At 39.9% G+C, this 26,256-nt stretch overlaps 1 protein-coding gene across 8 annotated transcripts in view; it reads right to left on the reverse strand.

Moving 5' to 3' along the window:
• Positions 1-26,256, reverse strand: part of atm (ATM serine/threonine kinase) — a 132,700-nt gene that overhangs the window by 87,058 nt on the left and 19,386 nt on the right. For 4 of the 8 annotated variants that reach the window (XR_007895294.1, XM_051678490.1, XM_051678491.1 and 1 more), the window contains 15 exons: positions 24,034-24,408; positions 20,036-20,239; positions 17,771-17,872; positions 17,259-17,493; positions 15,451-15,582; positions 14,274-14,399; positions 13,319-13,411; positions 6,260-6,452; positions 5,961-6,154; positions 4,288-4,370; positions 3,975-4,139; positions 2,217-2,292; positions 1,964-2,094; positions 1,735-1,849; positions 925-1,095 (listed from right to left, as the gene is read on the reverse strand). Coding sequence is in view for 6 of the 8 variants with exons in the window: in XM_051678490.1 (XP_051534450.1) it covers positions 925-1,095; positions 1,735-1,849; positions 1,964-2,094; positions 2,217-2,292; positions 3,975-4,139; positions 4,288-4,370; positions 5,961-6,154; positions 6,260-6,452; positions 13,319-13,411; positions 14,274-14,399; positions 15,451-15,582; positions 17,259-17,493; positions 17,771-17,872; positions 20,036-20,239; positions 24,034-24,408 (2,395 nt within the window). In the remaining 2 variants the exon portion in view is untranslated. Of the gene's footprint in view, positions 1-924; positions 1,096-1,734; positions 1,850-1,963; positions 2,095-2,216; positions 2,293-3,974; positions 4,140-4,287; positions 4,371-5,960; positions 6,155-6,259; positions 6,453-13,318; positions 13,412-14,273; positions 14,400-15,450; positions 15,583-17,258; positions 17,494-17,770; positions 17,873-20,035; positions 20,240-24,033; positions 24,409-26,256 lie in introns of those variants that run through there. The other 4 variants (XM_051678492.1, XR_007895295.1, XM_051678494.1 and 1 more) reach the window with 4 other exon arrangements.

Raw genomic sequence — 26,256 nt, forward strand, 5'->3', positions numbered from 1 at the left:
AAAAAAAATCTGACTTTCTATAGCTTGGTATTATTTAAAATGTCACAACTTAGTCCTGCTGCCCACATATGTGAACATTTCTTTTTTTTTTTTTTTTTGCTTGTTTATTAGGTGCTACTACTTAAAAATCAAAAAATCAAAAAGGGAATGGAAAATGCACACAGCAGTCACGCTCGGGTCTTAGGAGGTTAATATTTGCCAAGAAAGGCCCCCAAAGAAATTAATTATATACAAAATATTTAATAAATAACTGTATTTAAATAATTAGACATAAATAATAAATATAATAATTCAGATGATTAAAATGCATTACATTATTGTGGCAGATGAGAAAAGCACTGATTAAACAATAAAAAAGTGGCTTTAGAAGGCAATATTATTTATTTCCCATATCACTGAACATAAGCATTTCAATGGCCTACAATTCACAGCAATCCATTTTGCAATTAAATTCGTCAATCTGTCCGAGGCATACTTATTATAAGCCCTTAAGTTATAAGGGCTTTTCTAATGTGCACGTGTCTGACGGACGGTTTTGGAGCGTCACATCATAAATGCATAGGTTGCTGTCTGCAGTTTAACGACATTTGAAACTTAAAAGACGCCTCAGGCCCCTGCATTCGGAGTTGAGCTCTGACCAGCTGTGTTTGAACACAAGAACGCATCTTCATCTTGTACTGTCTGCTGACACAGTAAGTTTGGCCTGTTGCCTGTACAGCTGGAGCTGCACTTACTGCCCCCTGCTGACTCAGACTCACAAATGCGGTAGTATTTCAAGCTTGAATTGCTCCGATGGTAGGAAAATTCCTTATGGTATGGGGGCATAATTAATTGCGCTCATTTTTGAACGTGTTATCTTTAATATAATTACTTGCATTGAATTAACATGTTAAATCAACAGCCCTAGTTTCAACATATCTGTACCTTTTTGATGAGCTGTTCGTCAATGTTGTTCTCTTTGTAGGACTGCAAGAGGGCAAACAGAGCTTGCTTTTCACACACAGGGCTGCAGGACATCACCATGGAGACACTTTTCAGTAAGGTCGCCCGTCGATTAAACATCTCATCAGGTGAGTCTTCAGGAGCACAGTTCCTCTGTAGTGTATAAAGATGTCACAGAATTAAATAATTATTTGATTGGCTATATCATGAAATTAATCAGTTATAAATCAGTTAATCTTTACTTTCTGGTGAATTTGGGTATCACTATTCAGGCTTTAAAAAAGAAATAGAAATAGTTCATATGACTCATCTGCTATCTCCCAAGACTTCTGAAGCTATACGATCACTTTGTGTGAGGAACATACCTAAATTTAAGTCATTGATAATATTCAACTCTGCTGAAGCCCTCAAACCTCATTTGCGCTTTTGCATATTTTAACTTGGTGTGACACGTGTTCATGCTGCAAGTATAAATATGTGGAAATGTGAATAAAATTTGAGAACTCTGCATTTTTTAGCATATAACAACTTTAATTCGTTCCTTATACAAGAATATAGTGCCTATGGACACTTTCTATTGTTCTTTAATGGTGCTTTTTCATTATATGAAAATAGAGCAGCGTGACATTTTCCAAAACATCTCTATTTGTGTCCCATAGAAGAGATAAAGTCAAATGGGTTTGAAATGACATGAGAGCGAGAAAACAAGAAAATACGTTTTTAGTTGAACTACTTTTTTAAGACTCTTTGTTTACTCTGGAGATATAAAAATGAATGTTGATAGAGTTTTACCTGTCCTCTCATTCCTTCCTGAGCTTTGAGATAAATGTTCTCAAATGCTGTCTGCTGATTCTTCAAAGGAAGCATCATCTTCCCTCCATCATCCTCTCCTTTCATAAAGAACAATCTGGAATGTAAGAGTCCCAAGTGAATAATGAATGATCAGTTTAAATTGAACTACATTATGTTAGCATTTAAAGAGAAAGTGTCTTCAGTAGACAGTACAGTCTGCCCAGCCCACCGTTCCACAGACAGTGCTGCCTGCATGCACACATGGTGGTGGGGATCTGCGAGATGAGAGGACAGAACAACAGACACCGGTAGCTCCCCCCCCTTTAGGGTAAGCACCGCCCACTTACAGCATGGGTCCACCTTACAAACCAATGAAAAAACAGACAAAGTTGTTTAAAAGAAACAAAGTCCAAAATGCACTCAAGTATGCCTTAGGTTGGTGTTTGTCTATTTTGTATCACTTCACTACAAAAGGTTCTTACCTCCAGCAAGGCCAGTAAACACTGTACCAGTGCTGCCCTCACAGCTGAAGTACACTTGCCAGATTTACCCAAGATACTGTATAGAAAAAGAGGTCTAAAGTGTGTCAACATGAAATGGTGTTCACGACCCATTTGTGCATTTTCAAGTGTCACAGGACACTGAACGAGAACAAATGTAGGGTAAGAACTATTTTATCCATTGGGATTGCAGCGCAACAGTCTTGTTCCAGAAGTAAAAATCCAATTCATTTTTTTCCATAAGGGAATCTTTACCATATATGTAAAAAAAAAAAAATCTCCCCTTTTCTCCCCAATTTGGCATGCCCAATTCCCAATGCGCTCTAAGTCCTCGTGGTGGCGTAGTGACTCGCCTCAATCTGGGTGGCAGAGGACAAATCTCAGTTGCCTCTGCGTCTGAGACAGTCAATCTGCGCATCTTAACACGTGGCTTGTTGAGTACATTACCACGGAGATCTAGCCCGTGTGGAGGCTTCACGCTATTCTCCATGGCATCAACGCACAACTCACCACGCGCCCCACCGAGAGCAAGAACCAGATTATAGCGACCACGAGGAGGTTATCCCAACGTGACTCTACCCACCCTAGCAACCGGGCCAATTGGTTGCTTAGGAAGCCTGACTGGAGTCACTCAGCATGCCCTGGATTCGAACTTGCAACTCCAGATGTGGTAGTCAGCATCTTTACTTGCTGAGCTACCCAGGCCCCATATTTGTTAATTATTATCAAATACTTATAAACCTTTTATTCAGACATACAGTGAGCTACGAGGTCGTTAATACACATCTGCTGATGTCATAAGCCCATGTTATTTCAACTACATTTAAAAAAATTTAAAGAAACGTGTTTAAGTGTTTATAGTGGAGTTCCTGTTGAAGAACTACACCACCCATTTACCCTGAAGGGAAACGATCCACCAATCAGTGAATCACTGTAAACAAAGTGCACCAAAAGAGCTCTGCAGTGACCACCCACTCCATGATATTTATTTGCATATATCCGAATATTTGTAATAAAATTAGAATATATTGTTTCTATACTTATAATCAACAACTTTAAATAATTAATTTTCCTTTGTTTTAAATTACATCATTCGATGTGCTTCTTGTGATTGTAGTTAAATCCCTCATTAAAGGCACAGTCTTGTACCCATGTCTTTTTGTCTGATTTTCAAACACTTTTTTGCTTTAATTAACAGTTTATAATGTTGTTTGATAAAATCAGTTTGTAACAATTCACACTGGAGCTAATTGGTTTGGTTAGAACCCTTTAATTCTAGAAAATATGAATGGGAAAAATACTTCCGCAACTAAGGCGGCTGAAAAAGTGGACAAACACTGTTGCGCTCTATTCACTGGATTATAAAAAGTGGGTGTTCCATTTTTTGATTGATGGGTATTCAGTTTTGCAAAGTGGGCTTTACATTTTGAATAACAATCATGAATAACGTTTCTGAATAATGATTATGAAAATTGTGCACTGATGAATCATGCACAATAAGATGTAGGGTGAATTTTGATTTTATGTTGACTTTACTGCCAGAAATTGAGACAGAATTGGCATGTCGGACTGCTTAAACAAATAATGTTTCGAAAGCATTTTAGAGCCACTGTGTTTACACTCTTCAGGAATTCAGCCTAAAAATGGTTTACTTATAGTTGTCTCAGCACATTAAACTGGGATATGAGAAAGTATTTTAATAAACTCTTGTTGGCCTCAGTTAGGAGATGTGTTTCTCACCAGAATCCTGACATGACTTTGAGCAGAGCTCCTCTGATATGTGCCATCTCATCCTCCTGTTCGCTCACGGGTGGCATGCGGCCCAGGCAGCTGATGGAGGGTAGTAGAGCGCACAAGATAGCAGCACACACCTCCTGATCAAGCCGATACAGAGAGCAAACATCTCTGGAAGGAAAACGGAAAAGGATTAATAAAGGAAAAAAGAATTCAAAAAATGTGTTCAGAAACTGAGGCATTCAGAAACTGAAGGCATCAAAATTGACAAACATACAATAGGAATTCAAGAACATATAAGATATGTAGGCTTCCTTACGCTAGAGGCCTGAGAAGAGCATCAAATTCTTCAGGAGCAAGAGATGAGACCTCTGCTGGAAGTTTCTTTAGCAATGAGAGATACTAGACAAGAAAAAGAGAACGAAGACAAACAAAACAAAACAACTTTACATTCAGTGTCTTACACCAATGATGAATGTGAATAGCAACAGATATTATATTCTTATTCAGTTAGTCTCAGAGGGATTGCCCGCCATCTGATGCATAGGCCTACCGCCAAAATGGAAAAAGCTTTTCCAAAATCGCAAACTCTAATCTGACTGGTTGGCTGCTACACAACTTCAAGGATTAGAGGTATGCTTTAAACAGCTTTGATAGCTTCCAAAGAAGACATGGTATATGCATTTTCTCAAAGGTTGCAAAGCTTCTTACTGTTTGACTGTGTGACAGAGAGGACATGGAATGGTAGGAAAAACAAAACAAAATATAGCCACAAGAAGCAATTTTCGGGGTCCAAGCACGTGTTAAGAGAACATTTGACAGAATAAATCCTGTGGACACAGTAGTTTTGGTGTTGAATTTCAACTGCTTTAATTACAGTTGCACAATTAGGATTTACTTAGCGCCCCCTAGCATTGGAAATTCATTAAATTTGGCATGTGCCTTCAAAATGTCCTGTTGTCCATGTGTACCAAGTTTTGTTATATTTGGAAATTGCGCTCCCAAGATACAGGCCAATTGGTCATTATAGACCACACCCTGAAACATGTAGGCTCATATCTTCTGAATGATTAAATGAACTGAATAAAATTTCTTTCTCTTTTTAGGAGCATCACTAGATCATACATAACAAATTTCATGCAAATCAGACAAACAGCCAAGGACGAGTGCAAAAAAGTATGTTTTTCAAAATGTGGAAATTCTTGTAGAATTGGAAATCCACTTGACTAATTGATTTGGGGACACAGAAGGATTCTGAGGAAACACATTCTAGACCTAACGGTTCTGAAATTATAAGCAAAAATGTAAATTAGCTTATTGTAGCGCCACCTCATGGCCGATTCTCACAACATTTTGTATACAGCCTAATTTTGGCAACCTGTAAGTGGATGCAAAATTTCTTAATGATTGGCTGTTCACATCACAAGTTATTAGCTGCTGAAATTTGATTGGCTGCTAGCTGTCATTTTTGTTGATTTGTCCATTCAATATTTTAAGGATATGTAAGAACTTGAATAAAAGACAATGCATGCAAAATGCCAAACTAAAAATGCAAAAGGCATGCTTCCTCAAAACGTTTTTGTGTCAAAGTTTTCAAAGTTTCGTTAAGTTTGGACTTTGCGTTTAAAAGACAGTTCGATAAGTAAAAATGGGCTCAAAACACAACCATTTTATTAAAAAATGTATTTACATAACATTTTGACAGGAGAGTCAGAAGTTCATGTAGATATCTGCATAGGCTATGCTAGCTTAGTAGGCTAATTGGTAAACTTGGCCACTGTAAGCTGCATTGTGGATCAGACCATATGTCGACAGTCATAAATCTGACTATGTGACTCCACTGTCTTGGATGATCCCCTTGAGAAAATGCTTAACTCTAACAAAGTAAGACATCTTCTTCAATCATTTAAGAGTTAGTACATTCACAAAGCAGCTGGATTTCAAGGGTCGTTCACAACTGGAGTGGAAAAAAACAAATCTTGGCATAATCACCATGTTGAGGTGTAGTGGTTGTGAGAAGTCTGTAATGTCCAGTAGTTTGAGCAGCTTGCGTTGTGTGTCCAAAGGTTTGAAGGAGAAGCCCCCGTTGAGTTCAGAAGATGCACAAAGAGACAGGAAACCAAGCACAGACAGGAAGGCTAAGTCCTGCTTGGTTAAATGCTCCTCAGATAATGCACACTTTGCCCCTGTGATCAAACACAAAATAAAAACTAAATTATGTCATCACCACACCTGCTGGAAAACATTAAATCACTTTTTGCTTTCAGAATGGTCTCTCTGAAACTCATCACCTGTGCTGAACTTTGAATCACCAGTATCTTCAGTAGACTGGTGTGGTCGGGAGGTGCTGTGATGTGGCTCATCTCCATCTTCAAACAGATCTATTTCCTCACAATTATCAGTTTGGATTCTGCTCACCTCCGGGTCTTCATCCATCTGCTCATTCTCTATGACCACGCTCTCTTTTTTACTTGAGCTGCTCAGCTGCAAATATAACAGTTTTGCTTTAGCTGAGTCTCATTCAGCATCAGATAAAAAGCAGGGCAGTTAAAATTCTCAATATCATCTCACTTGGTTGAGAGGTTTTCTTTTTAAATGATGTTGCATACAACATGCTGTTGTTGTATGCTAGTTTAGTCTACCAGCATTCAACTGTTTCTGTCACATTTAATGCAAAATATTCCCAAATGTTCAGTTTTGGGGACTATTGTAGAAGGGCACAAATTTAATAATTGGTCCTAATATAATAAAAGTTCTGAATGTAATAACTTGTGGTCCTAAATGTAATAAAGGCCCTAAATGTAATAACTTTTGTTTCTTAATGTATAGAAATGTGCCAGAAGGGTGTCTGGTATATGGTAGGTAAGGTAGTTTAAGTTTGTGTTTGCACTTATTAGTCTATATACATAGAAATAATGTTTATGCACTAATTTTTGATAGCTAATGAATGTTAGAATAATGAATAAACTTTTATTATTGTTGATGAAGATAAAGGGTACGATCAGGCTGCAGCAAATCCCCATGTGATGCTGGCAAAGATGGGGGCACAAGAGGCCCGGAGGCCTTTCTGGAACTCTGAGCGCACGGCCCAAGCAATGGACTGGCCGCGGGCGCATTGGGCAGTTCACCTCCTACCGCTGCTGACCGGGGAGGCCCAACTTGCGGCCCAACAACTCCCGGTCGATAACCTCCTGAGGTACCATGAGCTGAAGAAAGCCATCCTGCAGCGGGTCGGCCGCAGTCTAGAAGAGCATCTCTCTCTCTCTCTCTGTGGTCCCTCCCCCTCCACTCCTTTCCAACCTATCCCGTTTCCCCGGAAATGGTGGAACAATCCCCCGAGACAGGTGTCCCAGCCTCGGGGGTGTAGTAACACTCCTGTCTCTCTCTCCCCCAGCTCTACCAACTCTTCCTCTAAGGTGGGGGAGGCTGCCGCCACTGGTGTGGATGTGAGGTTTGGGCCGGTCTGTTGGAGTCACGGGAAGCTGGGACATGTCCGCGAACAGTGCCCGGTGATGGAAGTGGGGACGTTGATCCAGGTCCCTGACACTCCACAGGCCACCCCCGATCGAGCCGGGACATACCAAATACCCGTGAGTATTAGGGGGGTACATACCAAGCCTTGGTGGATTCAGGTTGTAACCAAACCTCCATTCATCAGTGCTTGGTTCAAAATGGGGCATTGGATGCAAATAATCGGGTGAGGATGAGGGTGTGGTGTGTGCACGGGGATATTTACGATTTTCCTGCAGTGATCGTCACGATTCTATTTCGGGGTCAAAAGCATAATATTGAGGCTGTGGTTAGTTCCCACCTCACCCATCCACTAATTTTGGGTAATAATTGGCTGGCTTTTCCCGAATTGTTAAAGGGGTTGTGTGTGGATGGGTCCTGTAATACAGTGGTACGGTGTGGGGTGTGCAATGCGCTGACGGGGGAGGTGGAGCCAGGGCCATCTACGTCAGCTCCGTGTCAGGATGACGTAAGGGAGGGGAATTCCCACTGGGGATATCTCTCTGGAGCAGACGCGAGACGAGACTCTTAAGCACGCGTTTGACCAAGTGAAAGTAATTGATGGTCAACCCCTTCAGCCGCATATTGCACTCACATATCCATATTTCTCAATTAGAAACGATCGGTTGTATCGAGTGATGCAGGACGCTCAGACAAAAGAAGATACAACCCAGTTGTTAGTACCATGGAGCCGTCAGGGAATGTTGTTCCAGGCGGCTCATCATAGTCTGATTGCAGGTCACTTGGGACAAGGGAAAACACTAAGCAGTCTCATGGCCCATTTCTATTGGCCTGGCATTCGCGGGGATGTTAGCCGGTGGTGTACAACATGCTGCGAATGTCAGCTGGTGAATCCGCCGGCCACTCCAAAAGCGCCATCTTCCGTTGATCGAGGTTCCCATCGACAGAGTTGGCATGGACCTCGTCGGGCCATTAGAACAGTCAGCATGCGGGCAGTGCTTTGTGTTGGTTCTGGTGGACTACGCAATGCAATACCTGGAAGCAGTGCCCCTGCGCAACATCTCAGCACGTAGTGTTGCGGAGGCACTCTTCAGAATAATCTCCCAAGTGAGGATTCCGAAAGAAATCCTCACTGACCAGGGCACTACTTTCATGTCATGTACACTACTCAAGCTGTATGAATTATTGGGTATTAAATCTATTTGGACATGCGTATACCATCCACAAACGGACAGCATGGTCGAACGATTTAATAAGACCTTAAAAAATATGATTCATAAGTTCATGCACAAAGATGCTCAGAATTGGGATAAGTGGCCCGAACCCCTGTTATTTGCAGTGCGAGAGGTCCCGCAAGCCTCCACACGGTTTTCTCAGTTCGAATTGTTATATGGGCGTAAGCCCCGTGGCGTCATAGACGTCATGAAGGAAAATTGGGAGGAGGGACCTTCACAGAGCAAAAATGAAATTCAATACATTCTTGACCTGAGAGCAAAACTCCACACACTGGGGCGACAATCACAGGAGAATTTGCTATAGGCTCAAGAATGTCAGTCCCGGCTGTATAACAGGGGAGCTCGGCTACGGGAATTTGCACCGGGAGATAAAGTACTTGTATTACTGCCCACATCAAGCTCGAAATTTAAGTGGCAAAGGCAAGTTGGAGAAGTCAATTATGAGGTAGTGCATTCAGATAGAGGCGGGGCTCATCAAATGTACCACCTCAACCTACTAAAACCATGGAAAGAAGCGGTCCCCGTATCCTTGCCGATGGTAGTTCCGAGGAAGGAGCTCGGCCCGGAGGTGAGTCTAAAAGCCAATCAGTTCACCCCGGTCCCTTGCGGAGACCACCTCTCGCAGTCAAAACGTACGGAGATTGCCAAGATGCAAAATCATTTATATGATGTGTTCTCGCCTCTCCCCGGCTTCACTAATCTCATAGAACACCACACTGAAACAACCCCCGGGGTAGTTGTACGTAGTCATCCTTACCGCTTACCCGAACACAAGAAACAAGTAGTGCGGAACTAAGAATTAAAGGTCATGCTCGATAAGGGCATAATAGAAGAATCCCACAGCCAGCCCGGTGGTTCTGGTGCCTAAGAGTGATGGCTCTGTCCGGTTCTGTGTGGATTATAGAAAGGTCAACGCAGTGTTGAAATTTGATGCTTATCCAATGCCTCGTATTGACGCACTGCTTGATCGTTTGGGCTCGGCTCACTTTTATTCGACACTAGATTTGACAAAGGGATATTGGCAGATCCTCTTAACGGCGATGTCCCGTGAGAAAATAGCCTTTTCCACACCGTTTGGATTACACCAATTCATGACCCTTCCGTTCGGTTTGTTTGGGGCCCCGGATACGTTTCAGTGTCTTATGGACCAAGTCCTCAGACCGCATGCTGCGTATGCCGCTGCCTTTTTGGATATTATCATTATTTACATTAATGATTGGCAACAGCATATGCAGCATCTGAGGGCGGTTCTGAGGTCGCTGTGATGAGCAGGGCTCACAGCAAACCCGAAGAAGCGCACAATTGGGTGGGTGGAGGTACGGTATCTTGGGTTCCACTTGGGTCACGGGCAGGTGTGACCACAGATTGATAAAACCGCAGCGATCGCGACCTGCCCGAGACCCAAGACCAAAAAGGAGGTGAGACAGTTTCTGTGGCAGGCCCGCTACTATCGAAGGTTTGTGCCTAAGCACAAATCACCAGCCCGCTGACTGATCTCACTGAAAAGGGAGCCCCAGACCCGGTCTAGTGGACAGAGCCATGTCAACAAGCTTTCACACACGTAAAAGCTGCACTTTGTGGTGGGCCACTTCTGCATTCCCCTGATTTCTCTCTCCCTTTTGTTTTAAAGACAGACGCATGGTGGAGGGTGTTGGGCCTCATGTATTCAGATAGAAAACAAAGGCAGGCCTAACACAAGTCGTAAAACCTAACTCAGCCCCCACACACCAAGTCGTAAATCTTCCTGACAAAAATCGAGCCAAAATCAAAGGGAGTCCAAAACAGACTACAAATCCATGAAGCGACTTTGTTCACCGAATATAAATGTAGCTCTTTGCTGCTCTCAGGTGCAGCCTCGTGGCACAAGGAAGTAACGTCCGACTTGAAACTGTAGCCATATAATCTCCATCTCGCTGGACGAGTTGAGATTACTCTGTGTTCAACCGAACACTCTAACGGATCCGAAGGAGACCGCCGAGCAATTCGCATCTTCATCTGTTTGCCTACAGAAGTGAAGAGATTAATGATTTCTCTTCCATCTTCAATCAAGTCGACATTTCTGAGTTCTCCGCCAGCCCGCCGAGAATCAGCAGCCGTACTGCCCGCCGACAGAGCGAGGAAACGGCCTCCCGTCATCACCCGAGCCTCAAGGAACCGGGTCAGAGTTAAAGGACGGAGGAAAACACATTCCACCTGTGTCCTCATGCGATTCAAGTAAGAGGTTTACGTCTGGGCAGAGATAGAATATTATAGTGTGTTATTCTTGTGTTTCAAGGTTTTTGCTTGTACAGTTTACGGACCGCCATGTCCGCTCATTATTAATACTCAGGGTATTAATTATCACGATTTTGTTTTGCTGTATTGTGGTCCAACCAAATTGGATTGTTGTGCAGTTTCGCCATCGCGGGTGAGACAGCAACTGAGTTCATCCATTAAAGAGTCAAATAACGCGGGACTTTTACGAGCCGTCCACCGCGTCTCTGAGTGATAAACTGACAGCTGTTTTCTCTCCCACTATTGCGAAATCAGCTTTAGGGCTGTCACTTCTCTCTCTCTCTCTCCCTCGTATTAACCACCCCCCCCCCCCACACACACACACACACACACACACATTATGTGTTATAGAATTGTTTTTATTTCCATATCTAATCATATCACTGTTTAGTTTGTAGTTGTAAGTCAGAAGTTTATTGACTGCATTGTATTAATTATTAATTGATATTACTGCATAAATAAACTTTGTTTATATTACAAAGAGAAGTGTTTTGGTTTGTGTTTCGGTTCCCCCGGCCTGAGTCGGGCAGTGGGGCTATGTGGAGGTGAGGGCGTGGTCAAGCGCTCGTCTGGGGAGAGGGAGAGTGGCAAGGACATCCACCTGAGATGAACTGTGACTAATTACCATTTCCATGTTCACAGTGAGAGTCGGGGGAGATAAAAGATGACCCAGTCCACCGAAAGGGAGAGAGAGCCTGGCTGAGAAGCATTCAGATTTTTTAACCCCACGATGTGGGTTTATGTTTTCTCATTTACTCGTTTAATGTAATTTTGAGTGTGACCATGGTTTAAGGAGTGTGTACCTGTATGCTGGGTTGGAAACCCAATCAAGGATTAATAGTGGTGTTTTCCTTATTATGTGTTGTTCTGAAAGCAAAAAGAAACAAATGAAACACGGAATGTAGACTGTCATCCATGCAGCCAGACCAAAGCAAAGCGGGCGCATTTACTTGCGCGATTAACCGAAAGTGAAGGGCTGCCAGCTCGTGATGTGCGAATGGCTTGCACGCGCCGCACGAGTCTGTTGGGTATACTGCAGTCTCGTCACATTTTAACTTTTTGTTTAGCCTCCCATTCAACTCATGAAAACATGCTGCATGAACATCAGGAAGGATTACATCAAGAAACGCACATAAAAAGTGATCGGACAATAGTGATCGACCTTGGCCAGCAGCTGAAATTTCCTTCTGAGGTTGCCATTATGTCCAAGATAGGTGTTGGAGGGGCGGCTGACGCAGTCTCGAGGTTCGACTCTTTTGTCGCTGTCCTACTTAATCTGTTGGGATTGGCATCAGCTAGAAAAGTCCAAATGATTGAGCTTACTGTCCTATGGGAAGACTGGAGGCAGCCTATGTGAGGTAGAAGCTAAATATGATGATTTGGCTGCAAAGTGCAGGGAAAATGGATGGAGGACTGCCCCTTATCCTGTAGAGGTCGGGTGTCAAGGATTTATGATCAAATCAGTGCAGCACCTATTGAAAGGCATTGGTATCGTTGGAGCAGTGTTGAAGAATTCTCTGAAGGAACTGGCAGAGAAAGCTGAAAAAAGGAGCTATTGTCCTATGGTTAAGAAGGACAGACAAAAAGTGGGGTGTGTAGAGGTGAGAATGTAGGAATAGGGAACATTTGTTATGTGAGGTGAGGTAGTATTTGGGAGAGGGAAAGAAGTGGGTCAGAATGATTTCCGCTGACGCACCTGGGATATCATGAGGGTGAGTAAATAATGAGAGAATTTTCATTTTTGGGTGAACTATCCCTTCCATGTTATATACTTTCTCTACATAACATGCATTATAAACTAATCCAAATTCAATTTCAAACGTTTTGCTTTTTAATCAAGTAATTCCAGTATTTGGTTTAGCTCAAAGGGACATTAGTATCACCATGGCAAAAACACAGAAAATTATGTACTTCAGTTAATTCCAGACATCCCTGCAAGGAAATCACTGCTATATCCAGGATTCCCACACCTTTCGCCCAATGAATTTCAATGACATTTCCAGTCATCAGTGATTACCGAATAGGGAATTTTACCAATTTTATAGCGATTGCACTCACAAAAAGCCATTTCTAGCTGATCAAATATTTTAGAGCTGAGCATTACCTAAAAACAATTATACAATACTATTTCACAATACTTTTACATGTCTTTTTAAGATTTTATTAATTTCCACTTTTCCAGGCTTGGAAAACCACAATTTTTAAATATTAAAATATATTTTAATATAAATGGATATAATTCAGGTGGGAACCCTGTGTATAATTACATAATATGCTAAAACATACTATAAAAATTCAAGACCATGGTACAATGATGGAACACTGATGGAAATACCATGATACTTTCTGGTATTTTTTTGTTAGTCTCACCAGTTGTTTAGATATGTCACACAGGTCATTAAGCAACCTCACAGGCAATGTCTTCATGAATAAATTGGCAGAGATGATGGAAACTTTGTCCTCCTAAAAAACAAAAGTTAAAAAGACAAGTATTTTCACCACATACACTGACTATTTTGGACATCACTTGTGAAATGGTGATTTCCTGAGCACCAAAAATGTAACAATTACAATTCTTTACTAAACAATGGAATGCATCATGAAACCTGACATTTGGTCTTGATTCAGTATGATTAGATTATTTTGGTACAATTTATATAATTTTCTAAAATATTCGTAAGACACAAACGTAACTAGAGGGACAATCAAACGTGTCTGCAACGGAAGTAAAACTGGGAATCTGCATCTGCTGAATTTTTACACTTGAAAAAAGGCCAAGAACTGTATTTTGGATTAGAAATCCACAAGTAATATGACAGGTATTGTAGAAATTATAAAAGATTCAATGATAACAGATTAATTTCTGTTATCGATGCAATTAATTTTCATTCTTAGGGTGAAAGAAAAATAAAAGAATCTGATTCAACATTAGCATGACCATGACTATGAGAGAAATAATAGTGACCGCTTAAATAAAGCTGAAGTATGTAACTTTTTCAGTGTTAAAATACTTCCTTCTATGCCAGCTTAATATGCAGAGACAACTAAAGTCACTCGGAGGTTAATTTTCCCGAAAACTGTAAACGGTTTGTCTTTGTGGCACTATAAAATTCCTGTTAGTTTAGAGCGTCCCGCTTGGACCCGTCCCAACAATGTTACTCAACCAATAGCGTGAGTTGTGGGTGGGACTATCTGATGGGTCGAACAACAGAAGGGGTGTATTTGGAAAGCTGTTTTGAAAACGTTTATTTTTGCAATTCCGTTCGGTGGCGTTAGTGCCACAGAAATGACATACTTCAGCTTTAAATACTATGATATATCTTACCTTATCTCTTCTGCAAACACTATCAGAGCACAACAGCATCACACACTGAATTGTTGCGATTGTTTCTCTCTCAGCTAGTTTGCTCTTTGCTGTTGATATGTAATGACTAAATTCATGAACCAATGCCTAGAAAGACAAAAAGATTTTGGGTTATGTTAATATGCAAGGGATGGATATGACATATGCATGCATATTTAGATAGCAAAAAAAAATAAAAAATTGATATTAAACACTGTAACAATACAATTCTCAGCAATATCTAAAAAATTCAAAGTTGTTAATCGTCATAACTTGGGACATTAGCATAGACCATGACCGACAGTGATGAAAATCAACAGATGTCAATATTAATGGAGATGTTCAGTCATGACGACACTTTGTAGGCCAACCCAGAAGACTAATTTGCAATGCATACCCGCTTGAATTTCAAAGTTTATTTTTCTAATAATAATTTACAATTGTGAGCTTTAAAAAATGGTAAATTGTTAACAAGTTGCTGTATAAGGTCTTCAACGGTTGTCCAATTAGTCAAGCACGTAAACTCATATACAGTACTTGTGGTAGTTGTAGCCCTTATTTAGCAACTTGTTAGCAAAGCACACAGAGGCCTCAAAAATTCACGTTTTCGGTAAGACTGTGTAATTTAGGTTGTAGAACAAAACATGAAAGTCTCTTCGGGGCCTGAGTAGCTCAGCGAGTAAAGACGCTGACTACCACCCCTGGAATCATGAGTTCGAATCCAGGGCGTGCTGAGTGACTCCAGCCAGGTCTCCTAAGCAACCAAATTGGCCCGGTTGCTAGGGACGGTAGAGTCACATGGGGTCGCTATAATGCGGTTCTCGCTCTCGGTGGGGCACGTGGTGAGTTGTGCGTGGATGCCACGGAGAATAGCGTGAAGCCTCCACACGCACTACGTCTCCACGGTAACGCGCTCAACAAGCCACGTGATAAGATGCACGGACTGACGGTCTCAGACGCGGAGGCAACTGAGATTCATCTTCCGCCACCCGGATTGAGGCGAGCCATCACGCCACCATGAGGATTTAGAGCACATTGGGGATTGGGCATTCCAAATTAGGGAGAAAAAGTCTCTGGAAATTCCTGAACTGGCTCGAAAATTCTACGTATCTTCCAGGTTTTAGAACTACATCCTGAACAGCTCTATAGCAAATCCCACCTTGGCTTTTAGGAAGAGTGGAGAGTGGCAGGCCTGTTCTTCTGTGAGGAGCCCGATACACACGTAAGCAGCCAGAACTCCAGTCAGCAGAGTCACACAGTGCAACACACACTCGTGAGGAGTGTTTGAACTCTGTGGAGTGAGTTAAGGCATTAGACACACAACCCTAACATGAACTGCAGTTAATGTAAGCAATGATGATTCCAAAATTTCAGTAGTACAGTTGATAGCAATACCAGTTACATTTTGATCATTCTCAATACCAATTGTGATACCATAGCAAAAACTGATATTATGTCCATAAAACACACTCCTTTCTTTAAAGGGCAAGTATGCAATTTCTGAGGCACTAGCATCACCAAATGGAAATGCAAAAATAACAGGGTTTTTCCTTGGTCGAAAAAATTGTCTTCAGTGATAACTGACACACACGGTCATTCACATGCTCAAAGTTTATTACATAATTGCATTTAATTACTATATAACATAATTGCATACTTAATTGCTTTACATATCTACACTGGAGTTATTTTTCACCATCTAAGTACATGGAACCTTTTGAATTCAACAGAATTTTTTACTTTAAGATGCTGTCTTCCAAAAAAAATTCATGTAATTAACATATTATTTCTATTATTGTTTTTTTATTTCATTATTTTATTATTTTAAAGACTAGCTACACTGACCTTAACCACAGAACTGAGGAGCCATCTATAGTCTTACATACACTTATGGCATTGCACTGTAAATATATGAGCAAGTACATAAAGGGATTTAAAGTCCGGACACATTTTTTACTAGCACAGTCTCAACTCATGGGAACAGTCAGAATATTATGTGAACACTGAAACAGTCTGAATATTATTAGTTATTGTTGAATTATTATTAGTCTTGTTGAATTCTTTTATGAAAAAATGTAAGAAAATATTTATAAAAGTAAATATTTTTCATAAAAATGATTTATGAAAAATAGTAGCCTAAACACATTTAGAAACCTTAACAACATATGACACAGTTTTAATAAAAAAAAAAAAAATACCACAGTTACTGTTACTGATGTAAAATCGTGATCAACTTTAGTAAGGGTGATGTGTATTTAAAAAACCTTTATTTTGGTGCATGTCAAAATAATTCAGCAGAGCGGATCCCTTGAGCGAGTGGTTTTATGGTGGCTTGCGCATTTTGCACAACACTCGCGTGAAAACCAGGCTTCATTTGTACGGCACAAACGCGTGTCTTAGATGAGAAACATATTTAGCGCATATAAAGCTCAGAACGCGAGATGAATATCATTAATTTGGTTTTGGTGGCCCGAAATTTCGCTTGGATGGCTGCCGAAAAATTTTCAATGCAGGAAAAACTCAGAATAATGACTGTTTTCAAAGAGGTTTCCTGAACTCTTTCCTCCTTTAACTCCCCAAAGACTGCCCCTTCTATGCTGTTGCTGAAAAACCGAGATGCATCAAGAATCCGATTATGACTAAATCAAAATGGAATCGAAATTGTGAAGTGTCTAAAGATTTACATTACGTTTACGCATTTGGCAGACGCTTTTATCCAAAGCGACATACAGTGCATTCAAGGTTTATATTTGATCTGTTTGTGTGTTCCCTGGGAATAGAACCCATGGCCTTGGTAATGCTAGTAAACTGCTCTACCAGTTGAGCTACAGGATTTCCACACCTAAAAACAATTGGTAATGTTAATTCCCCCAACTCCCTCAATTTTGGTGTCCACTTCGTACCAAAGCACTTTTGATATCCTTATACTTTACTGCACCTTACTATACTATACTACAATATACTTACATCAGGAGAGTAGCAGTTAAAGAGCTGCTCAGTGACGGACAGAAGACTCTGCTCCAGTTTGCTTCTGAGAGTTGGAATTACAGTGAACTGCGGCTTTTCTGAGCATGCTCTGTCTCTGTCAGATGTAACCGCTGGGCAGGTGGGCGTATCATCAAAACTGAACTGCAGATAAAGACTCTCAACCGCCACCAAACTGTCTTTACCCTCTGTGTGGGACGAACTCTGTGGAGAGAAGCTGCAAAAGAAACAGATAAAGACATAATATACACATAACCTTTTATTTAATTAACTGTACTGTAAGTTACAAACCTCAACATCATTTAAGTATCTAAACATTAATATTGCAAAAGCAACATATGAGAAATGACACTGGCTATGTTCGGAAAGCAATACTAACATACTGTATACTGACTCCAGTACACATACTGCATACTATAAAAAATAGTAAAATAGTATGTCATACTGAATAAAGCCGCCACTTGTGACTGCTGGTCTCTGTGTGTCTCACTCACCTCTCTGGCTGCAGGCTACCCATTAGAAACATCAGTCCTGTTCTGCTATCTTTCAGCGTTAAAGACACAAGAATTCTGGGGATGACGTTCAGTGGAAAATCCCTACAAAGATGACTAAGTTGTTTATAAGGCTCACATATCTCCGTTCAATACAAATTAAGCTCAATCGACAGCATTTTTAGCATAATATTTATTACCACAAAAAAAAAAATATTTGGACTCGGCTCGTTTATTTCAAACAAAAAAAAGAAGCAAAAATCGCAGATACATTAAGGCACTTATAATGAAAGTGAATGGTGCCCGTCCATAAACGCTAAAATACAAACTTTTAAAAAAAAGGTATAGCCACAAGACTTGCACATTATACATGTTAACATGATTTTAATACTGTTTTAAAACTGTTAATTACTGTTAAAACACTGTGAATTTTAGAGTATCTGGATAGGTACCATTCACTTTCATTGCAAGTGTCTTACTGTAACTGCGATTTTTGCTTTTTTATATAAACAAGATGAGTCAAAATAATTTTTATGGTAAACGAAACAATGCCACAAATGCTGTTAATTGAGCTTAACTTGTATTGAACCCCAAACATTCCTTTAAAAGTGAAGTGCGTATTATCTGCACCCCTAGTGGCACCAAATGGAAGTGCACAAAATTACTCCTTCAAAACAGGTTTCCCAAACACTCCTACCACCTTTTCCAACACAATCTTCCATTGTTCCACAGTGTTTACACTCTTCAGGAAGTCTATTTACAAATGGCTGACTTATAGTTGATTGTGCATATTAAACTGTAATACGAGAAAGTATTTTATAATTAAAAAAAAAAAAAATTACACACTTCGCCACAATACAATACATAAAAACTGTTAAGTCAGGGTCCAGATCAGGGCTGAGCGGTATATCGAATATTCCCAATATAATCGCGCAGATTTTGCTGACAGTATAAATTTAGGCAGAATTGTGAATATCTCGATGATTTTAATGTGCTTTTGGTAGCACTTTATTTTACAGTACTGTTATACATTTACTTACTATATAATTACAACAACAACAGTAATTACTAGGTACTAATCCTAAACCTAACCCCAACCTTAACCCATATTAAGTACATATGGTTACCTATTAATACTCAGTACTTTCTTGGGTAAGTACACTGTAAAGTATACTGAAAGTACACGTACTGTCAAATAAAGTGCAACTGTGCTTTTTATTTGGACATTAAGTTTCATAAGAGCACATCAGTCAACTAATTTCACAATCCTTCAGACCTGCACAATTATGCAAAATAACAGTCAAATGTGATTATTAAACTGCAAAAGGCTGCACTTAAAGATACTGTAGATAAACATGATCTCTGTAAGCTTAATAATGATAAACAGGCGACGTGCTATTCTGTGCACGCGCAGGGCTCACGGACTCATGTTTTCAGCGCTTTCAGAGCTGTACACGTGCATTGTGAAAGAAAAGTACTTGCAGGTTCACGCATTTTAACTCCAAACATTAGTAACCACTGGAAATGATTATACAAATCTACAAATGTGGCACAGTATAACAGAAAAGAAGGAGATGACAGCTTTCACCAGATGTGGAACATTGTAAACTACACACTGCACTTCAGTGTCAAAATAAAAGCTCCAGGTGAAGTAAATAGGACAGAAATATATTACTAAATATTTTACAGAAATATCGTTTATTTAAAACAAATCTAATCCTTAAAATAACAATGATAATTCAGTATTATATTATAATAATAAACTTGACTGGGTCCCACAGTAGTAATTTAGTACTATGCAATATTCAACTGAGCTCTAAAAATAAGTGGAGTAGTTTTTGCACACCTTGTTCATTCACAAAACTTTTTTTAGTAAAACATATATGAAGAAAAATAATGATTTTTGTTACACTACTATGCAGCATTGAATATGGAATAAAAATGTAAATATAAAAGTACATAAAAAAAATCTAATTCTCCCTTGTTCATTTAATGAAAAAAACATCCCATTATTATTTTTAAATTAGATTTTTATTCAATGCTTTTAAAATATTAAATCTACTTGGCTACAATGGCTGTTTGGATAAAATGATGGTTCCTCTGATTAAAAAAAAAAGAAGTCATTTTCGAGCAAATACATATTAGCGAGATATATATTGAATATCGTCAAAAGGCTAAAATATTGAGATATAATATTTGTAGCTATATCGCTCAGCCCTAGTCCAGAGTGATGCGGGTTCAGGCAGGTGTGATATAAAGATGTTGTACCTAATAATAATGAGGTGAGGTTTGCAGTTCTCCTCTGTGTCTTCACTCTGTTGGTTCATGAGCAGCCAGTTGATGATGGAGTCTCTCAGCGTGGGCGGCTCTCCGCCCGTCTCCATCAGAACTCCACTGGTGGTGCCTCTGCTGTGAACACTCTTAGGAATGGAGCACTTCAACAAGGCCTGAGCCAAACTGAGGGCACCAACTCTGAGGGAAAACAATGAAAATCAAACCTAAGCAACAAACCTTTAAACATTACAGAAATGTTCCAGGTTTAACACAACTTAAGGTTTTTTATAGACTGCATCTGTGACATGCTGTTGACTTCCGTGAAAAGTATTTTTGACTATTCCACCATTGGTAAAAACAAACAAAACGATTTACAGTAATGTTTACAGTAATGCACTTACAAAGGAAAAATATGGGGCAAGCGTACCGGAGGTTTTAAAAGCAAAATGTGAAGCTCATCATGGTGTGATAGCAGTAAGCACTTACATAAACTCTTCAGTAAAAACGAAATCTTCTTCTTGAGGTGGACTACCTTACTAGGCGGATGAATATCTGGTTATGCACTACTAACATAACTGCCGTGGGTGAAGCTACCGAGAGCAATGTCACGTGCCTTCCCAGTAGAACTGCACAGTCATGACAATAATCATAATTGCTGATTATTTCCTTAATATTTTAATTGTGATTACTTTCTATTAATAGAATTTACATTACATGTACATTTTTACTAAATTGCATGTAGCCTACACTTCCAAAACAAAATGAGAACTGTTTTTGAATTTCTTTTCAATAAAATTAAAAGAAATTTGTTTCTATACCTAAAACCAACACATTTAAATTAATAGATTTATTTATAAATACTTTTTTGCAAAAAATCAAAATTTGTCATGTTGTGATTCCAGTCGGAACTAAATGGTTGGGTTCATAACTTCAAACTCTTTTATGAAGGTTTTTATGTTATCTAAATAGATAGAAAAAAGTAGTGACAGAATTTAAATTTCTGGGTGAACTAAACCTTTATATAAATAAAACTGTCCTTAACCTTAAATTAACCTTAACCTCCTGAGACTTGAGTGTGACTGCTGTGTAAATTTTCCATTCCCATTTTTGATTTGTAATTAGTAAGAAACATGCACAAAAAAAATAAAAAGTGTTGTTTTTTTTTTAGACCAAACAGTTTTCCTAAAAATGTATGTCCACATATGTGGACAGTGGGACTAAGTTGTGAATTTATTTTAAATAATACCACATTTTAAAAGTCAGATTTATTTTTTTATAACATTGTTTATTATGTTTCCAGAAGTGTTGGTTATTAATGTTTTTTCAAATTCAAAGTAATGGCCAGCATCATCAAATCACTTCCAACTATGTTAAAATCAAATTTTGCATGAAAAATTCTGAATCTATGTACTGATTACCATAGTCCCATGTCTGCCAAACATGTTGAGTGATCCAAACATCATCTGCAGCCTGAAACTGAGTGAATGCACTTGGCTGCATAGAAAACCTGTAGAATGCTCCCTTGCTCCCTAATTAGGGAATAACTTAACCTCCAGTGTGCTGTCTGTCTGCAATGGTCTCAGAACATTAATAGTTTGAAATGCACTTTATTTTAATCCTAACTCCATATACAGCCACTGAAAGCACCATTTTCCAGATTTTGGATGCATCCATTGATTCTCAATGTGATAAATCACAGTGAATATAGGATATTTCAAGGAAAATGAGCCTATAGTCCACGTAAGTGGTCATTGTGTTTAACAGCATGCCGTTTCGCGATAAATCACTAAAAAATTTAAAATGACATATCGGATGAAACTAGAGACTCAAATCTTTTGACTCAAACAGGTTTTAATGTAAAATCTTAATGAGGTTTCTTACCAGATGTAGGTTTGCTGGCGTTTCTCCCAAAGACAAACTCAGCTGAGATCGGCGGCATGTTGTTTTGTCACACGACTCTGTGCGTCGAAAGTTTAACCCTTTAATGACAGCCCAAAGTCTTCTGAACTGAGATCAGTTGGTTTAAAGGGGTCACGAGGAATCAAATTTTCCTTGATATTTTGACATATAAGAGGTCAATCTACTATAAAAACATACTGTAAGTTCCAGAACTCAATAAAAGCATTTATTGAAACCAAGCTGCCAAAACGCCCCGTTCTCTACTTCCGTGACAACTCTGCTCGTTAATTCAAGACTGCCTCTACAGCAACAACATCAATACCTATTTTAAAATGATCGCACCCCTGGCCCCACCCACTGGTGCTCACTAGGCTCGTAAACAGAGACAAAGAGAAGGACAAAAGGCCTACTGTCTGTGGCCTCACTACTTCTGAACACAAAAGGAGACCCATCTGGACTACTGAATTATTTTTGTATACAAACATGTACTACAAAGACGTCTTTGACTGTTGTCATCTCTCTGGCAGGTTTTTTTGTTTCTTCCTTTTTCTCCTCAATTTGGAATGCCCAATTCCCAATGCACTCTAAGTCCTCATGGTGGCGTAGTGACTCGCCTCAATCCGGGTGGTGGAAGACAAATCTCAGTTGCCTCCGCGTCTAAGACAGTCAACCTGCGCATCTCATCACGTGGCTTGTTGAGCGCGTTACTGCAGAGACATAGTGCGTGTGGAGGTTTCACGCCATCCACCGCGGCATCCACGCACAACTCACCACACGCCCCACCAAGAGCGAACCACATTATAGCAACCACGAGGAGGTTACCCCATGTAACTCTACCCTCCCTAGCAACCGGGCCAACTTGGTTGCTTAGGAGACCTGGCTGGAGTCACTCAGCACCACCCAGGGGTGGCAGTCAGCGTCAATACTTGCTGAGCTTGCTGATGCCCCACTCTGGCATGTTTTTAAAAGATGCTGTGTCAAGTGTCAACTCTGAAAAGAAAATGTATTTCATCAGCTGCTGTGGCTCCTGTAGTTTTGTTGCTTTAACTGCTTAAACTGTTCTTTCACCTATCAGTGGTATTTTTATTGTTGGTGTATGTAAACACGCACTAGATGGACGTCTTTGACCGTTTTGTTTCCAGCGATGTGCACCTTGGTACAGGATGATAAACTGGAGGTGTGCGTCTTGTGAAGCAGTTATAAAATGAGTCTTTGCCAAGGAATTGTCACTGAAGGATATGAGGCCGTTAAAAACACTATTGGACCCGTTAAAAAACGTAAGTAAGCAGTTCCATTCACTAATATTTCAAATGTCATGATTGTTTATGATGCTGACTGTGTACACTGGGCGCATTCGTTGACGCGATGCGACACAACGGCTTGAGGCTGTCTACACCGGGCGCATCGACACAAACTTTCTTAAACGTTTCTTTGTGTTGTTTGCAATAGTAGAGCCAGTGAAAAATTTAACGGGACACCTGTTTGTTTACAGTTGGAGTGGCGTGCTGCAGCGGATGCTTCCATGGTAGACAGCATCGTTGATTATAGCGTCCGGTGTAGACAGGGTGTGAGTGTTAACAGTTGTGCTTGAGATGAATAGAGTAATATATTTGGATGCAATGTGTTGGATGTGCATTGTGTGTAAATCGTGAAATGTACATTTCTTACATTTTGGTGCTTGTTTATTCTCTTCCGACTGAGTTTCAAAAATGGCTGAATTTGAGGGGCTGCACGCTGTTAGCCAATCATAACAGAGGGCGTTTACAATGAAGTTTAAAAGAGGAGCTGAGACAAAAATCTAGCTTTTCAGAAAGGTGGTCAGAGACGGAGTCGTAAATTATCATGTTTTGGTGAAATAAAACTTTTCGAACATTATCAGTGGACCTCAGGGAAGATAATGAAACTATACAAAAAAGAGCATTTCATGACCCCTTTAAATTAAATTAAATTATGCATAGCCTATAGCGAAGTCAAAACGTAATGACCACGCATGTGGATGCGGGGTCTCAGGAGGTTATAAGGGAATGAGCTCAAATACATCACTAACACTCTACGCGACATTGGCTTGATGAAAGTTGAGCAAAGAAACTTACAGGGAAGGTTTGCAAACAGCACCGGAGAAAACATTCCAGAACTCTCTATCCACAGGCACCAGAGATTCCTGCACCATAGTACGCAACAGTTCCAGACACAGAGGGCCGGTCTGTGCTGAGCTGACTCCACACAGTGCAAGAGCCCACACTCTGCCCCAAATACGGACCAGCTCAGCCGCATGACTCGAAGAGTTCACTGAGCTCTGGGCATGACAGACCGCCAGCTCCCTCAGACAGCGCAGGACGTACGGCCCCCTCTCGCCCCGCCGCTGCTGTTCACCCAGCAGCTGACAGAGCAGCCCCAGCAGAGGCATGAGCTCATGAGCCGGCAGGATGGAGGGGTACCTGGATATCAGGGCGGCTGTGACCTGTAACCTGTCGGGTGACATAATGAATCACTACATTGCAAACAAACTAGAAAGCTTCATTTTTAGACACTTTTCATAAATATATGGCTTGAAAAAGAATTACTTTTTTATTAAATGGTCAGTGAAAGAAGATGCACTCAGTAATTTTTTTTTTTTATGTTGCCTTGGACTTACACTGACACCTAGTGGCAGGGAAGCAGCATCATTCAAACACAATCACTTTTAGTTACCGATGCCATTGTAGAAATTCACTATTCACAGTCAGACAGGATTAACTGAGGGTACATTTTCACTGACAACAATGTACTAAAAACGGAAAAGTTTTTCCTTTGAGTTTTTGAAAAGTTTCGCGTACAGACGACAGCGTTGTCAAAACGATCCCCGTTCACACAGATCCGCGAGAATGACTAAAAACGCTGTAATATGCATGCCAGGCCAGTAGTTGGCGATGTCAATTTGTAAAGAAACACTACGCGCCTGCGCACATAATCATTCTTCCACAGAACGGTGAATAAAAACAATGAAGATGGCTCAAAATCTTGAGCAGCACAAACACAATCCTGTAGTCCACCATTGAAGTTTTGAATGTCTCGCACGCATGCCTATAGACTGAACACGTAATATGCGTGTGCATGACATCATTTTCACAAATTCGCATTTTTGTATGTTTACACGGAGACGATAACGGCATCGTTTTCAAAAACTTGCACTTTGAAACCCGTTTTCAAAAGTTTGCGTTTTCAGGCCCCAAAACGCCGTGGTCGTGTGTAAACGAACAGCCAAAACGCATAAAAAATTTTCCATTTTTAGTTGAAAACGTTGTGTAAACGGCCCCTTAAACTTTAAGTGAAAATATTCCATAACAGAGTGGTATTTGGCTGGTCATGTGATTCTAACATAGTAGCCCCCATGAGGGGACCCTCGCCATGTAGAATAAAACAGTTTTGATAAGGTTACAGATACGACTGGAGTCTTCATCTCATGTGAGTGGTCATGATTTTATACATTTGTTTAAAAAATAAACTACAATACATTTCTTTAAAGGTAAAACTTTTTAAATGAGGGGAAAAAAATACTGTGTGCACCTTTAAGACTGTCAGCATGTTCAGTGTGATTAGTTAAATAAAAAATAATGGATAAAAAAAATGTACGCAATTAATCATGACCCCTCCATATGTAAATTCCATAATAAGGAATTTTTCAGTTCTAGCTTAAAGAACCACCTTCATGTTTTTGCGAGTCGCAGTCAGCAGGGGGCAGTCAGTGCAACTCCAGCTGTGCAGACAATAAAACCGACAGCTGTTCAAAGACAGCTGGACAAGCACAGCAGAATGCAGGGGTCTCGAGAAGGGTCATTTAAAGTTTTAAATAACATTTACCTTGACTTAGCAACCTAAAAACATGGCATTTATGGCTGAGACACTGAAAACCAGTTTAACGTGCCAAGTGTCCATCTGACATGTGTTGCTGTAGACTGAAAGCAAGTGAAAGGCTTATGTTGAATAATATGGAAATGCAACAAACATATTGACTTCTAAAGCTACTTTTTGTATTGTCTACTGTCAATTGTTTTGTCTAAGTACTGTCTTTGAATTATCTGAATGATTCTACATTATATTATTAATATTATTATAATTATAAATATAAAAAAATATGTCTTTTTAATTATTTTGATTAACATATATTGAAATTAAGGGAATATTTATTTGGATTTATGCGATTGATTACGATTAATTAATTGGCATACCATGTAATTAATTGCTTATCATTAAAACAACCCTAATCATAATAATACTAATAAAATATAATTAAGAAAACACCAGAATGGGTAACAGCGTTGCAAATGTATCTCAAA

This window comes from Myxocyprinus asiaticus, chromosome 39, assembly GCF_019703515.2.
Source record: "Myxocyprinus asiaticus isolate MX2 ecotype Aquarium Trade chromosome 39, UBuf_Myxa_2, whole genome shotgun sequence".
NCBI lineage: Eukaryota > Metazoa > Chordata > Actinopteri > Cypriniformes > Catostomidae > Myxocyprinus > Myxocyprinus asiaticus.